At 51.0% G+C, this 16,038-nt stretch overlaps 1 protein-coding gene across 2 annotated transcripts in view; it reads left to right on the top strand.

Annotated features, from left to right (window-relative positions):
* The window catches only part of LCK (LCK proto-oncogene, Src family tyrosine kinase), a 34,618-nt gene extending 21,255 nt beyond the window's left edge, over positions 1–13,363 (top strand). The window contains exons 2-13 of one of the 2 annotated variants that reach the window (XM_054464686.2): positions 1,584–1,693; positions 1,996–2,077; positions 2,244–2,334; positions 2,572–2,670; positions 2,820–2,923; positions 3,233–3,382; positions 3,656–3,808; positions 3,926–4,105; positions 6,990–7,066; positions 7,158–7,311; positions 7,395–7,526; positions 12,728–13,363. In XM_054464686.2, the coding sequence (XP_054320661.1) occupies positions 1,589–1,693; positions 1,996–2,077; positions 2,244–2,334; positions 2,572–2,670; positions 2,820–2,923; positions 3,233–3,382; positions 3,656–3,808; positions 3,926–4,105; positions 6,990–7,066; positions 7,158–7,311; positions 7,395–7,526; positions 12,728–12,930 (1,530 nt within the window). In that variant the 5' untranslated portion in view covers positions 1,584–1,588 and the 3' untranslated portion in view covers positions 12,931–13,363. The remainder of the gene's footprint in view (positions 1–1,583; positions 1,694–1,995; positions 2,078–2,243; positions 2,335–2,571; positions 2,671–2,819; positions 2,924–3,232; positions 3,383–3,655; positions 3,809–3,925; positions 4,106–6,989; positions 7,067–7,157; positions 7,312–7,394; positions 7,527–12,727) is intronic. The other variant, XM_054464693.2, reaches the window with a different exon arrangement.
* Positions 13,364–16,038: the final 2,675 nt, after the last annotated feature.

Genomic DNA, 16,038 nt, shown 5'->3' with positions numbered 1-16,038 from the left:
CAGAACACAGGGTATGTGTGGGGGTGTGTGGGGGTGCCTGTATGTGGGTGTTTGTGTGTGTGTGAGTGTGGGTGTGTGGGGGTATGTATGGAGGGGATGCCCGTGCGTGTGTGTGTAAATGTATGTGGAGGTGAGTGGGTGTGTGCATGGGTGTGGGTGAGTGTGTGGAGGTGCCTGTGTGTGTGTATGAATGTGTGTTGGGGGGAGGGGAGAATGCGTGTGTGTGTGGGTGCATCTGTGTGTATGTGGGTGAGTGTGTGTTTGTGGGTGTGACTGTGTGGGTGTGTAGACGAGTGTGTGTGTTCGTGGGTGTGGGAGCCTGTGTGTGTGGGGGGAATATGTGTAGGGTGTGTGTGAATGTGTGTGTGTGGGTACGTGTGTGAGAGTAGGTGCCTGTGTGGGGGGGGTGAGTCTGTGTGTGTGTGTGTGTGTGAGGGGGGCACTTGTGGAGGGTGAGTGTATGTGTTTATTGAGTGTGAGTGTGGTTGCCTGTGTGTGGAGGGTGAGTCTGTGTGTGAGTGTGGGAGGGGTACCTGTGAGGGGTGAGTGTGTGTGTGTATGTGAAAGTGTGTGTGTGGATGCCTCTGTGGAGGTGGGATGGGGGTGCCTCTGTGTGTGTGTGAGAGTGTGTGTGTGTAGGCTGTGTGTATGTATAGGGTGTGTGTGAGTGTGTGTGTGTGAGAGAGTGTGTGTGTAGCAGAATGGACTGCAGAGGTGGATTTGATCTTGATATGAAAGGTCTGGAATGCATGGTACATTAGACTTTGAGGACAGCGCTTTCCAAGCACTCTGAGGAGCAGCCCTAGAGAAGGAGGAGCTGCAGGGACTCCGGGGGCTTCAAAGTGAGGGCCCCACTCTGCTTCAGGCAAAACAGGCACACGTTTATCACTTTATCTATGGAGTTCTGCTTGATTTCATCAGACAAAAAATTTCCACTGCTAAAACAGGCAAATAAACAAAAAAAAAGTTATGGCCAACAGTCACTGGAGGGTTTTCTGCTGGGGAGAAGCAAGCCCGTGTTTGAAGGAACCCTGTGAGGTGACTGTGGGCTGTGTGAGGGGAACAGCGGGGGCCTGATGGTGGACTTCGGGAGCAGAAGCCTCTTTCTCAGCCTCCTCAGCTAGACAGGGGAATTATAACAGGAGGTGGCGTGTGCACACCTCTCCAGTAGGGGAGAGTCTGTTAAGTCAGGTCTCTCCCAGGCTTGGGAAAGTGTGTGTCATCTCTAGGAGGTGGTCCTCCCAACACAGGGTACTGGCAGAGGGAGAGGGAGGGGGCAGAGGCAGGAAGTGGGTAACTAGACTAACAAAGGTGCCTGTGGCGGTTTGCCCATCCCAGGTGGGAGGGTGGAGCTAGGGCTCAGGGACCTTGAGTGAATTTACTTGTAGCCTGAGGGCTCAGAGGGAGCACCGGTTTGGAGCTGGGACCCCCTATTTTAGCTTTTCTGTGGCTGGTGAATGGGGATCCCAGGATCTCACAATCTCAGGTACTTTTGGAACTTTCCAGGGCAAGGCCCCATGATGTCTGATGTTGGGGGAGCAGATCTTGGGGGAGCCCCTTCAGCCCCCTCTCCATTCCCTCAGGGACCATGGGCTGTGGCTGCAGCTCACACCCGGAAGATGACTGGATGGAAAACATTGATGTGTGTGAGAACTGCCATTATCCCATAGTCCCACTGGATGGCAAGGGCAAGGTAAGAGGCGAGACAGGGGCCTTGGTAAGGGAGTTGGGTAGAGCATGCAACCCAGGAGAAAGAAATGACCAGCACTACAGGCCCTTGAAAGAATAGAGTGGCCCTCTCCCCTGGAATACAGAAAGGAAAAGAGGCCCAGAGAGGGGAAGGGACTCTTCTAAGATCACACAGCAAGTAGTTGGTAAACTCAGGGATAACATCCAACCAGGCTGGAGAGGCTGAGAGCAGGGCATGGGGGAAGGGGGCCAGGGTCTGACCCAATCTTCTGCTTTCTGACCCCACCCTCATCCTCCACTCCACAGCTGTCCATCCGAAATGGCTCTGAGGTGCGGGACCCACTGGTTACCTACGAAGGCTCCAATCCACCGGCTTCCCCACTGCAAGGTGACCCCAGGCAGCAGGGCCTGAAAGACAAGGCCTGCGCATCCCTGGCTGTTAGCTTCCACCTCTCCCTCACCTACTCTCTCCCCGGTCCTGCCTTCCTTGTCCCCTGGCCCAGGCTTCTTGTCCATCCCAGCCCTGTTCTCCCTGATGCCCCTTGTTTTTACAGACAACCTGGTTATCGCCCTGCACAGCTATGAGCCCTCTCACGACGGAGACCTGGGCTTTGAGAAGGGGGAACAGCTCCGCATCCTGGAGCAGTGAGTCCCTCTCCACTTTGCTCTGGCGGAGTCCGTGAGGCAGCGGCGATCTCCGAGACCCGCAGCCCTCCTGCGGCCCTTGACCAGCTCTGGGTGGCCGCCATTGGGACAAAATTCGAGGCTCAGGATTGCTGAGCCAGGGTTCGGGGAGGCTGGCTTAAGGGGTGGAGGGGTCTTTGAGGGAGGGTCTCAGGTCGACGGCTGAGCGAGCCACACTGACCCACCTCCGTGGCGCAGGAGCGGCGAGTGGTGGAAGGCGCAGTCCCTGACCACGGGTCAGGAAGGCTTCATCCCCTTCAATTTTGTGGCCAAAGCGAACAGCCTGGAGCCCGAACCGTAAGTGGGGACCCGTCGTAGGGGTGGGTGGGAGCAGATCTAGGGATCCTGGAGCAGGGAGTGGACCTAGGGTGGCAGTGAAGGCTTGAGGGCCACGGAGGAAGATCCGACGACAGCCGACGGCCTTCGTTCGCTTCCGCCCTGCACAGCTGGTTCTTCAAGAACCTTAGCCGCAAGGACGCGGAGCGGCAGCTCCTGGCGCCCGGGAACACTCACGGCTCCTTCCTCATCCGGGAGAGCGAGAGCACCGCGGGTGAGCGGGCGGCGGTCTCGACCGGGCGCGGGGGTGCCGCGGGGTGTGCCTGAGGCGGGGCGCAGGGTGAGCCCGAGGTGGGGACACGGGGTGAGTCCGAGGGGGACGCGAAATGAGCCCGAGGTGGGGACACGGGGTGAGTCCGAAAGGGACGCGAGATGAGCCCGAGGTGGGGACGCGGGGTGAGTCCGAGGGGGACGCGAGATGAGCCCGAGATGGGGGTGCGGGGTGAGCCCGAGGTGGGGGCACGGTGGCGGGCCAGACTCACTGCGTTCTTTCGTCCCTTTGTCCATCCATTCATTCATTCAGGATCGTTTTCACTGTCGGTCCGGGACTTCGACCAGAACCAGGGAGAGGTGGTGAAACATTACAAGATCCGTAATCTGGACAACGGTGGCTTCTACATCTCCCCCCGAATCACTTTTTCCGGCCTGCATGAACTGGTCCGCCATTACACCAGTGAGTCCGACGGGACCCCTCCCCCGTGCCCTATCAGCCTATCTCCCCTCAGTTCCCCTCGGGTGTCCCCCATCCATCTTTCAATGCGCTCCTCCATTCCCCGCAGTGGGTGAGGTGTGGAACCTGACCCTACAGCCCCAAGTGTTTGGGTGACAACCCCACACCCCCCTGCTAGTCCACTTCACCTAGATGGGGGTTTGGAGAAGTGGGGGAGGTGGTGTCAATAGGATGCCTGCCCTATTGACAGCCTTCACCCCTCCCTCGTCCTCACAGATGCTTCAGATGGGCTCTGTACACGGTTGAGCCGCCCCTGCCAGACCCAGAAGCCCCAGAAGCCGTGGTGGGAGGACGAGTGGGAGGTTCCCAGGGAGACGCTGAAGCTGGTGGAGCGGCTGGGGGCTGGACAGTTCGGGGAGGTGTGGATGGGTGAGTGTGACCTCCAGGACTGCCTGGGAAGAGGGGAACGGGAGGGGCCGCTGAGGTGGTGAGAATCCCAGGACAGCTGCCTGGCGACCTTCCCACTCCTTCCCTTCCCCGACCCAGGGTACTACAACGGGCACACGAAGGTGGCGGTGAAGAGCCTGAAGCAGGGCAGCATGTCCCCGGACGCCTTCCTGGCCGAGGCCAACCTCATGAAGCAGCTGCAACACCAGCGGCTGGTTCGGCTCTACGCTGTGGTCACCCAGGAGCCCATCTACATCATCACTGAATACATGGAGAACGGTGGGTGCTGCCCGAGTCGGCTGCCAGGGAATACTGCTCTCCCCGCTGTCGCTGCTGGAGGGTGGAAATACACCTTTTCTTCTGGCCCAAAGCTCAAGCAAGGAGGGTTTCTTGAGCTTTCCTAGCCCCTGAAGACTCACCTCCAGCCGGGCGCGGTGGCTCAGGCCTGTAATCCCAGCACTTTGGGAGGCCGAGGCGGGCAGATCACGAGATCAGGAGTTCAAGACCAGCCTGACCAATATGGTGAAACCCCGTCTCTACTAAAAACACAAAAATTAGCCAGGGGTGGTGGCGCATGCCTGTAATCCCAGGTACTCAGAAGACTGAGGCAGGAGAATCCCTTTAATCCTGGAGGTGGAGGTTACAGTTGCAGTGAGCTGAGATCATGCCACTGAACTCCAGCCTGGGTGACAGAGCGAGACTCTGTATCAAAAAAAAAAAAAAGACTCACCTCCAGGCATGAGAAAAAGATGTATCCTCTGATCTGATCCTGTCTGGGGGCAAGCCTAAGGTGGCAAGAATGTTCTGGAAGAGCATTCACCCCAACCTTCCCTGACCTGCAGTTCTGTTTGCTTTCTTCAAAGCCCTACCTTGATCTCAGGATGCTTGATCTCAGAAAGCAAGTGGGTCCCTAGCCCTGTTTCTCTCCCTTCTGCCCCTGAGCCTTGGGAGGGCAGATCTGCCCCCAAAACCCTCTTTTTCAGTTCTGAGTGAGCCCCCCACCCCTGCACCCCTCTTGGTCTGTTACTGGACAGAGTGAGAGCCCCAGGAAGAGGAATATGAGTTTCTAGCCTCAGCTTTGTTCACACCGATTTGCTGTGTGACAGGCCAAGTGCCTACACTGTCTCTGGTGCTCAGTTTCCCCAAGTATAACAGCAGAAATCTAAATGGGCTCACCAGAAATAATACAGAGTATTCATCAAGGCCTCTAGAGTCTGACTGCCTGGGTCAGAAGCCTGGCTTCATGATTTTATGGCTTCGTGATAATTATATCACCTCTTTCTGCCATGGTTTCCTACTATAATAACGCATTAGTAACTTCCTTACAGGGTCTTGTGAGGATGAAATAATTAATACATATAGAGCAGTTAGAACTATGCCTACTTCCAGGTGCTGTGGCTCAAGCCTATAACCCCAGCACTTTGTGAGGCCAAGGTGGGTGGATCACTTGAGCCCAGAAGTTCAAGACCAGTCTGTGCAACATAGCGAGACCTCATTCCTACAAAAAATGTTTAAAAATTAGCTGGGCATTGTGGTGTATGCCTGTAGTCCCAGCTATTTGGGAGGCTGAGGTGGGAGGATCACTTGAGCCCAGGAGGTTGAGGCTGCACTGAGCTGTGATTGCACCACTGCACTCCAACCTGGGTAACAGACCGAGAACTTGTCTCAAAACAAAAAACAAAAAACCTACAAAACTATGGCTACCATATAGTAATTGATCAATAAGTTTGTTGCTGTTATCTGGCTCTGTTTCTTTGGGAGTGTAAGATCTATCCTTCTTTCAGGAAGAGAAACAAGCTGTTCATTGGCTAATGGGAAATGGCAAATAGATTATGTCATGTGTATCTTTTTTTTTTGAGTCTCAGTCTGTCCTCCAGGCTGGAGTGCAGTAGCACGATCTCAGCTCACTTCAACCTCCCCCTCCTGGGTTCAAGTGATTCTCATGCCTCAGTCTCCCAAGTAGCTGGGACTACAAGCATGTGCCACCATGCCTGGCTAATTTTTGTATTTTTAGTAGAGACAGGTTTTCGCCTTGTTGGCCAGGCTGGTCTCAATCTCCTGACCTCAGGTGATCCTCCCGCATTGGCCTCCCAAAATGCTGGGATTACAGGTGTGAGCCACCACGCCCAGCCTATCATGTGTATCGACTTTGATTGGTAGTTGCTTGTAGTGCTGGAGAAGGATTCTGAGGTTCATTGGAAGTGAGTGCCGGGAATGATTAGTAACATCTGCCGCGGACACAATGGAAGAATGGCAGTATATCTATGTCTATGTATTTGCTGTGTGTAGGTGAGGTCTTTGTCTCTGGTAACTAGTTCAGCACTCAAAGTGGGGACACTCAGGTTGCTGTCATCCTTTTACAGGGTTTTAATCTCTTGGGAAGGGCCATTGGTCACTCACTCCATCCTAGCAACTCTCATCCATGTCCAGCTGCCCTCCACTATTAAAAAGGTGGTCCCTTAGGTCCCCAGACCCCCTCTTTCTTATTAAATCCAATATATTCAGTACATTGTTATTGTTTCTTACTCTCGGCTGGGCACCAGGAACACAGATGGATGAAACAAGGTTCCTGTTGTCAGGGAAACCTGATTTTAGTTATAGCTACTGGGGAAACCAGAGTTTGTGCAATGGGAAAGTTCCAGCATGCCCATGGGATTGTAGATGATGATCCAGTTTATTATGCCTGGTAGGATCTAGAGAGGCTTCCTAGAGGGGCAGTCTAGCTGGGCCATGAAAGAAAAGTAGAAATTTTAGCAGGCAGAGATGAAACAAAGAAGCTTTGGGGTGAGAGCCTAGTGGTCTGAGTGCAGGATCTCAAAATTGCTAAAGTGTTTGAAGTCAAAGGCAGAGTAGGGGAAAGAGAAGAAGCTACCAGTGTGGACCATGCCAAGCTTTGGATACTAGTTGAGGAGTCTAGGTTCTACCTTACTGGTGACGAAAAACCTACAGATCCCTCCCAGCATGCTCTACCCTAGCCCCTCTGCAAAAAAAAACCTTTACATATCCTGGGCATCCTTACCCTGAACACACACTCCTCCATTCTCACTCTTCACTCTTCCTTTTCACGTGTCAGACACAATTCTAGACTCCCAGTTGGAGGAGAAGGGTCTGGGGGCCTCCCCCTGGGGCAACTTGGGCCAGCAACTCTTGCTTCTGCCCACAGGGAGTCTAGTGGATTTTCTCAAGACCCCTTCAGGCATCAAGTTGACCATCAACAAACTCCTGGACATGGCAGCCCAAGTAAGGAGACTGGGGAGGGGCTGGGCAAGGGCACAGGCCAGTGGCGTGAAGACATTTGGCTCAGGACTGCTGATCTGTGTTTGGTCTGCAGATTGCAGAAGGCATGGCATTCATTGAAGAGCGGAATTATATTCATCGTGACCTTCGGGCTGCCAACATTCTGGTGTCTGACACCCTGAGCTGCAAGATTGCAGACTTTGGCCTAGCACGCCTCATTGAGGACAACGAGTACACAGCTAGGGAGGGTAAGTGTGAGATTTAAGGGTGGTCTGGCCCTGCAGGGTCTGGCCAAGCAGACCCAGGTGACCTCACTCTGCCTCCTCCTTAGGGGCCAAGTTTCCCATTAAGTGGACAGCACCAGAAGCCATTAACTATGGGACATTCACCATCAAGTCGGATGTGTGGTCTTTTGGGATCCTGCTGACGGAAATTGTCACCCATGGCCGCATCCCTTACCCAGGTTAGAGCCAAGGGCAGGAACTGAAAGGGTGATGGGAAGGGCAGCAAGTCCATGTCTTCCCATTCAATTCTTTCCAGTCTCAGAATCTGAAACTTTGTAGCTGCATCTCCTCTATCCTCTCAGGGGTATGACTCCAACATCCCCAGGCAGATGCCACATCTCCCAGGGCTGGCTTCCATCTCCGTATCTCTCTTTAATAACCCCAGTTCTTTTCTTTTTCTCTCTTTTTTTTTTTTTTTTGAGACAGAGTCCTGCTCTGTCTCCCAGGCTGGGGTGCAGTGGTGCCATCTCGGATCACTGCAATCTCTACCTCCTGGGTTCAAGTGATTCTCCTGCCTCAGCCTCCCAAATAGCTAGAATTACAGGTGCCCGCCACCATGCATGGCTAATTTTTTGTATTTTTAGTAGAGACAGGGTTTCACCATCTCAGCCAGGATGGTCTCAATCTCCCGACCTCGTGATCGGCCCGCCTCGGCCTCCCAAAGTGCTGGGATTACAGGCGTGAGCCACCACACCCAGCCCCAGCTCTTTTCTTTAGTTCTGGCCCAGGCAGCCTAGTATGGTAGAAGAGGATCTAGCTCAGGAACAAGAGGCCTACCTTTTATTAGCAGATCTGCCACTGTTGCTAACTTTCTGTTTGGCTTTGTTCAGATCATTCCTGTGACTAGTGAAGCTAGTCACTTCACTTCTCTGAGCCTCAGTTTCCTGATACTAAAAATAAGAGACTAGGCCAGGTACAGTGGCTCATGCCTATAATCCCAGAACTTTGGGAGACCAAGGTGGGAGGATTGCTTGAGCCCAGGAGTTCGAGACCAGCCTGGGCAACTGGTCGAAACCCCATCTCTACAAAAACAAAAATTAGCCAGGTTTGGTGGCATGTGCCTCTAGTCCCAGCTACTCAGAAGGCTGAGGTGGGAGGATCACCTGAGCCAGGGAGGCAGAGGTTGCAGTGAGCCAAGACCATGCCATAGCACTCCAGCCTAGGGCAACAGACCAAGACCCTGTCTCAAAAAAAGGAAAAGAGAGACTCCATCTCTACAAAAAAAAAAAAAATTAAAAATTAGCTGGGCATGGTGGTACACACCTGTAGTTTCAGCTATTTGGGAGGCTGAGGTGGAAGGATCGTTTGAGCCCAGGAAGTTGAGGGTGCAGTGAGCCATGATCGTTCTATTGCACTCCAGCCTGAGCAACAGAGAGAGAACTTGTCTCAAAAAAAAAAAAAAAGAAAGAAAGAAAAAGAAAAAAGAAAAAGTGAGAGACCATTTGTGAAAGATCCTGACTCATAGTAGGTTGTCAGTATACACTGACTCCTGAACAAAGCCCTTTACCCCTGAATTCAGCCAAGACAGGGATGGAATTTTTGAAAAGAACTTGCTAAGAAACTCTGGGGAAAGGAAATGGAGCACAAAGACAGGAGTAGGGAGGTCTTGCAGCACGGTGGCTAAATTTGTAGAAACTTTCCATATCCCCAGAGCAAGGTGAACAGACCTTTGCTCCAAGGAAGGTAAAAACACCTTGGAAGGCCGGATGCTGTGGCTCACACCTGTAATCCCAGCACTTTGGGAGGCCGAGGCAGGTGGATCACAAGGTCAGGTGTTTGAGACCAGCCTGACCAACATGGTGAAACCCTGTCTCTACTAAAAAATATATATATATAAATTAGCTGGGCATGGTGGCGCACACCTGTAATCCTAGATACTCAGGAGGCTGAGGCAGGAGAATTGCTTGAACCCGGGAGGCAGAGGTTGCAGTGAGCCGAGATCATGCCACCACACTCCAGCCTGGGCGACAAAGCGAGACTCCGTTTCAAAACAAAAACAAAAACAACCACCCTGGAGACAGGTGAAAAGCTGAGGAGCTTCCTTGCCCTGGGCTTGCCCCAACCCAGAGTCCAGGGGTAGTGCTGGAGCTGGAAATACGGAAATATTCTCCAGTTATCCTGCCAGGGGTCCTCACTGCTCCTCCCCTGTTCCCACAGAGGCAAACCCATACGGAATGTATCTATTAGAAGAAAACAGGCAGTGAAAGCATGATGATAAATGGCAACTGACATATAGCATTAGGGTCAGGGAGACAATGGGGAGAAATGGGGACCTTGGTAAACTTGCAGCTGCTCCAGCAGATGGCTGCAATTAAGGCGTGGGGGACCCAAAAAAACAGATCTTTTGTTTTTTTAAGAGAAGCCAAAACTTGGAGTTTTAGGAAAATTTGTTCATTTCCATTTATTGGCGATTGATTCAAATTGTTTAAAAGCACTCTAGGGGCCGGGCACGGTGACTCACGCCTGTAATCCCAGCACTTTGGGAAGCTGAGGTGGGCGGATCACAAGTTCAGCAGTTTGAGACCAGCCTGGCCAACACGGTGAAACCCCGCCTCTACTAAAAATACAAAAAAATTAGCCAGGCGTGGTGGTGGGCACCTGTAGTCCCAGCCACTCAGGAGGCTGGGGCAGGAGAATCACTTGAACCCGGGAGGCGGAAGTTGCAGTGAGCCATGATCACGCTGTTGCACTCCAGCCTGGGCAACAGAGTGAGAGTCCATCTTAAAAATAAATATAAACAAATTCAATTAATTAATTAATTAAATGAATAAATAAAACCACTCTAGGGCCAATCCAAAGTGGATCTGTGGGCTACACTCAGGCTGGATTTAGCCTGTGGGCTTGCACCCTTAACTCTGGCCATGGGTGTTTAGTTCTGTGGCCTACGTCCTCCTATGCCCCAATTTTAAAATGTGAGACTCCCGGCCAGGCGTGGTGGGTCACGCCTGCAATCCCAGCACTTTGGGAGGTTGAGATGGGCAGATTACATGGTCAGGAAGTGGAGACCAGCCTGACCAACATAGTGAAACCCCATCTCTACTAAAAATACAAAAATTAGCCGGGTGTGGTGGCATGCGCCTGTAGTCCCAGCTACTTGGGAAGCTGAGGCAGGGGAATCGCTTGAACCTGGGAGGCAGAGGTTGCAGTGAGCTGAGACTGTGCCATTGCACTCCAGCCTAGGCAACAGAGCAAGACTCTGTCTCAAAAAAAAAAAAAAAAATGTGAGAGTCCCGTAGGTAGAGGCTCCCTTGTACAAGTCCTGGGGAGAAAGGGTCTCTGTTGACCAGGCTTTAGTCCCAAGCTTTCCAGGAGCAAAACTTTGATTTTGTAAATACCCTGTAAAGTTTTGGTCTTTGGGAACTGCTTGTCACAATTTTTGTTCAGAAGACTGAAGGAGAAACCAGACACTACACGAGCAATTTAGAAATAGGGAAGGAGAGAGCTATGTTACTGCTGTGATCATGTAGTTCTCCAGAGCAGCTCTTCTTGGGGTCTACATGCCAAAAGCCTGCCAGAGGGGCCAGGACCAGCATAAAGGGAGGGAACCAGCTCAAAGACTATTTCATCTGGGTCATGGAGGGGCCTGGGGAATCTTCTCAAGCCCAAGCAAGGTCTGCTTTTCGAGGCCCAGGGTCCATTTGGCTTCCTGATGCAGGATGTCATGTGCATGGTCTTAAAACTGGAGAGATCTCACCACTGTCTTGGTTGTGGGTGCCCATCCTGCCCTGGGCCCTGACCATCTCATCATTCCTACCAAATAATGATAATCCCAGGCGCCCTTTATTATTTATTTATTTATTTATTTATTTATTTATTTATTTATTTATTTCAGGCAGAGTCTCTGTCGCCCAGGCTGGAGTGCAGTGGCACAATCTCAGCTCACTGCAACCTCTACCTCCTGGGTTTAAGCGATTCTCCTGCCTCAGTCTCTCGAGTAGCTGGAATTACAGGTGTGTGCCACCAGACCCAGCTAATTTTTGTATTTTTTTAGTACAGACAGGGTTTTACTATGTTGGCCAGGCTGGTTTCAAACTCCTGACCTCAGGTGATCCACCCGCCTTGGCCTCCCAAAGTGTTGGGATTATAGGCGTGAGCCACTGCAGATGGCCTCAGGTGCCCTTTATGAAGCATCTCCGATCCAGACTTTCTGTGCCTGGATAGATTTGATGCTTTCTGTGATATATATATATAATAATATATATATTATTTTTATTTATTTTTATTTATTTTTTTTTTTTGAGACAAGAGTCTGGCTTGAGTTGCTCAGGCTGGAGTGCAGTGGTGCAGTCTCAGCTCACTACAACCTCTGCACCTCCATCTCCCGGGTTCAAGCAATTACTGTGACTCAGCCTCCCAAGTAGCTGGGACTACAGGCGCATACCACCATGCCCGGCTAATTTTTGTATTTTTAGTAAAGATGGGGTTTTGCCACGTTGGTCAGGCTGGTCTTGAACTCCTGGCCTCAAGTGATCTGCCTGCTTTAGCCTCCCACTGTGCTGGGATTACAGGCATGAGCCACCACGCCTGGCCTGTGCACTATATTTGATGCTTTCTTTCTGTGCACAATCTCATTCAATCCTCATAACAATTCTGTGAGGTAGGAACAGTTATTTACTCTATTTTCCAAATAAGGAAACTGGGCTCACCCAAGGTTCCATAACTAACATGTGTGTATTATTGAGCATTTAATTTACACCAGGGGAGCCGGTCGCGGTGGTGTGCACCTGTTGTCCAGCTATTTAGGAGGCTGAGGTGAGAGGATCACTTGAACCGAGGGGTTCGAATTTGCAGTGTGCTATGATTGTGCCTGTGAACAGCTGCTGCACTCCAGCCTGGGCAACATAGTGAGATCCCTTATCTAAAACTTTTTTTAAGTAAATAATCAGCTGGGCACGGTGGCTCACACCTGTAATCCAGCACTTTGGGAGGCCGAGGCAGGCGGATCACCTGAGGTCAGGAGTTCAAGACCAGCCTAACCAACATGGAGAAACCCGTCTCTACTAAAAATACAAAATTAGCTCGGTGTGGTGGTGCATGCCTGTAATCCCAGCTACTCGAGAGGCTGAGGCAGGAGAATTGTTTGAACCTGGGAGGTGGAGGTTGCGGTGAGCCGAGATTGCACCATTGCACTCCAGCCTGGGCAACAAGAGTGAAACTGCATCTCAAAAAAAAAAAAAAAAAAGGAAATGATCTATACCAGGCACTCCAAGTGGTGCGACTGACATTCAACAAGTACCGCTAGTGTGACCTTACCATTGATGAAGACCAAGATTCTTTTGGATTGGTGCTAACACTGCGCCAGTTAAATATTCCGAACATTACCCTTGCCTGTGGGCTTCCAGTGCCTGACCTTGATGTCCTTTCTCCCATCAACCCCTAGGGATGACCAACCCGGAGGTGATTCAGAACCTGGAGCGAGGCTACCGCATGGTGTGCCCTGACAACTGTCCAGAGGAGCTGTACCAACTCATGAGGCTGTGCTGGAAGGAGCGCCCAGAGGACCGGCCCACCTTTGACTACCTGCGCAGTGTGCTGGAGGACTTCTTCACGGCCACAGAGGGCCAGTACCAGCCTCAGCCTTGAGAGGCCTTGAGAGGCCCTGGGGCTCTCCCCCTTTCTCTCCAGCCTGACTTGGAGAGATGGAGTTCTTGTGCCATAGTCACATGGCCTATGCACATATAATCCCACCCACATGTGACACATATGCACCTTGTGTCTGTACACGTGTCCTGTAGTTGCGTGGACTCTGCACATGTGTCTTGTACATGTGTAGCCTGTGCATGTGTGTCTTGGACACTGTACAAGGTACCCCTTTCTGGCTCTCCCATTTCCTGAGACCACAGAGAGAGGGGAGAAGCCTGGGATTGACAGAAGCTTCTGCCTACTTTTCTTTCCTCAGATCATCCAGCAAGTTCCTCAAGGGCCAGGACCTTATCTAATACCTCTGTGTGCTCCTCCTTGGTGCCTGGCCTGGCACACATCAGGAGCTCAATAAATGTCTGTTGATGACTGTTGTCCATCTCTTTACTGTCCACTCTTTGTGGGTGGGCAGTGGGGGTTAAGAAAATGGTAACTAGGTCACCCTGAGTTGCGGTGAAAGATGCGATGAGTGGATGTCTGGAGGCTCTGCAGACCCCTTCAAATGGGACAGTGCTCCTCACCCCTCCCCAAAGGATTCAGGGTGACTCCTACCTGGAATCCCTTAGGCAATGGGTGTGTCAAAGGACCTTCCACCCCATTATAAAAGGGCAACAGCATTTTTTACAGATTCAAGGGCTATATTTGACCTCAGATTTTGTTTTTCTAAGTCAAATGAAGCAGCGGGAATGGAGGAGGAACAAATAAATCTGTAACTATCCTCAGATTTTTTTTTTTTTGAGACTGGGTCTCATTTTTTCATCCAGGCTGGAGTGCAGTGGCATGATCACAGCTCACTGTAGCCTCAGCCTCTCCAGCTCAAATGATCCTCCTGTCTCAGCCTCCCGAGTACCTGGGACTACTTTCTTGAGGCCAGGAGTTCAAGGCTACCCTGGGCAACAGAGTAAGATCCTGGTCTCCAAAAAAAGTTTTAAAAAAACCAAACACACTTAGCCGAGCATAGTAGCTCATGCTTGTAGTCCCAGCAGATCAGGAGGCTGAGGCATGAGGATTGCTTGAGATATGATTGTGCCACTGCAGCACTCCAGAGTAGGCGACGAAGGGAGATTCTGTCTCAAAAAAAAAAAAAAAAAAAAAGGGAAGGCTTCATTGAGAAGGTAGGTGGCTTTTGAGCAAAGATTCCAAGGTGAAGGAGTGAGCCTTGTATGGAGGAGGGGGAGGAGCAGTCAGCCAGAGGGAATAGGGTGAGGCAGGTGTTTACCGGGCATGCTCTGAGAGAGGGGGATAGATCCTACAGGCCTGGGGCCTTGTGGCCTCTGCAGAAGCCATTTTGAGGAAACTTTGCAGGAATCTCTGCAAAGCTGATATGATCTGAATTACATTTTATTTTATTTTATTTATTTATTTTTATTATTCATTTATTTTTTGAGACGGAGTCTTGCTCTGTTGCCCAGGCTGGAGTGCAGTGGCACGATCTCGGCTCACTGCAAGCTCTGCCTCCCGGGTTCACGCCATTCTCCTGCCTCAGCCTCCCGAGTAGCTGGGACTACAGGCGCCCACTACCAAGCCTGGGTAATTTTTTTGTATTTTTAGTAGAGATGGGGTTTCACCGTGTTAGCCAGGATGGTCTGGATCTCCTGACCTTGTGATCCGCCCGCCTCGGCCTCCCAAAGTGCTGGGATTACAGGTGTGAGCCACCGCACCCGGCCTATTTTTTTATTTTTAATTGAGATGGGGTCTCACTCTGTCACCCACGCTGGAGAACAAAGCTGAAATCTCAGCTCCCTGCAGCCTCTGCCTCCTGGGCTCAAACAATCCTCCCACCTCAGTCTCCTAAGTAGCTGGGACCACAGGAATACACCACCACTCCCGGCTAATTTTTTGTATTTTTGGTGGAGACGGGGTTTCACCATGTTGCCCAGGCTGATCTCAAACTCCTAAGCTCAAGTGATCTGTCTTCCTCTGCCTCCCAAAGTGCTGGGATTATAGGCGTGAGCCATAGCGTCCAGCCCTGACTTACATTTTAAAAGGATGGCTCTTACTGCTGTCTTGAAAATAGACTGAGTTAGTCAGTTTATAAAACTGGGGAGATTTTGCATAAAACTCCAGATTTCTGCCTTCTCTTGAAAAATAGGGGCTAGGTGCGTTGGCTCACTCCTATGATCCCAGCATTTTGGAAGGCCAAGGTGGGCAGATTGCTTGAGCCCAGGAGTTTAAGACCAGACTGGACAACATGGCAAAACCCTGTCTCTACCAAAAAAAAAAAAAAAAAAAAAAAAAAAAAAAAAAAAAAATTAGCAGGGTGTGGTGGTGCACACCTGTAGTCCCAGCTACTCAGGAGGCAAGCCTGTATTTCCAGCTACTTAGGAGGATAGTTTGAGCCCAGGAAGTCAAGGCTGCAGTGAGCATGATCCTGCCATTGCACTCCAGCCAGAGCAAAAAAGAGAGTGAAACCCCATCTCAAAAAAAAGGGAAGATTTAGCTATGTTGGACTTACCTGTCCTCATGGAGCTGAATAATGGCCACCCCTCCAGGTAGGGCCTGAACTCTACCTTTGCCAGAGTCCCTTCCACTCCCTGTTGGTCTTAGACAATGAAACTGAGTGTTAGTAGCTATTTACCACCAAGCTCATGCTTGTTGTTCTTATAATAAAGATAAATGGTTTAATAAATGGTATAATAAAGAAAATTATATTATGGTATTATACCATTTAATAAATGGTATAACAAAGAAAATGGTTTTTTGCACCTACATTTCCCTTAAAAAGTGAGAAAATTAAAGATACCTGAGGATGGCAGAGTGTTTGATGAAAGATGGGGAAATGTCGGCCAGGCCTGGTGGCTCACACCTGTAATCCCAGCAGTTTAGGAGGCCGGGGCAGGCAGATTACAAGGTCAGGAGTTCAAGATCAGCCTGGCCAACATCGTGAAACCCTGTCTCTACTAAAAATACAAAAAATTAGCCGGGAGTGGTGGCGGGTGCCTATAATCCCAGCTACTCGGGAGGCTGAATGGTGCGATCTCGGCTCATTGCAACCTCTGTCTCCTGGGTTCAAGCGATTCTCCTGCCTTAGCCTGCCTATTAGCTGGGATT

The sequence above is a fragment of the Pongo pygmaeus genome, chromosome 1, assembly GCF_028885625.2.
Source record: "Pongo pygmaeus isolate AG05252 chromosome 1, NHGRI_mPonPyg2-v2.0_pri, whole genome shotgun sequence".
Taxonomy (NCBI): domain Eukaryota; kingdom Metazoa; phylum Chordata; class Mammalia; order Primates; family Hominidae; genus Pongo; species Pongo pygmaeus.
The sequence above is the reverse complement of the archived record's forward strand: the minus strand, read 5'-3'. Positions and strand labels throughout refer to the sequence as shown.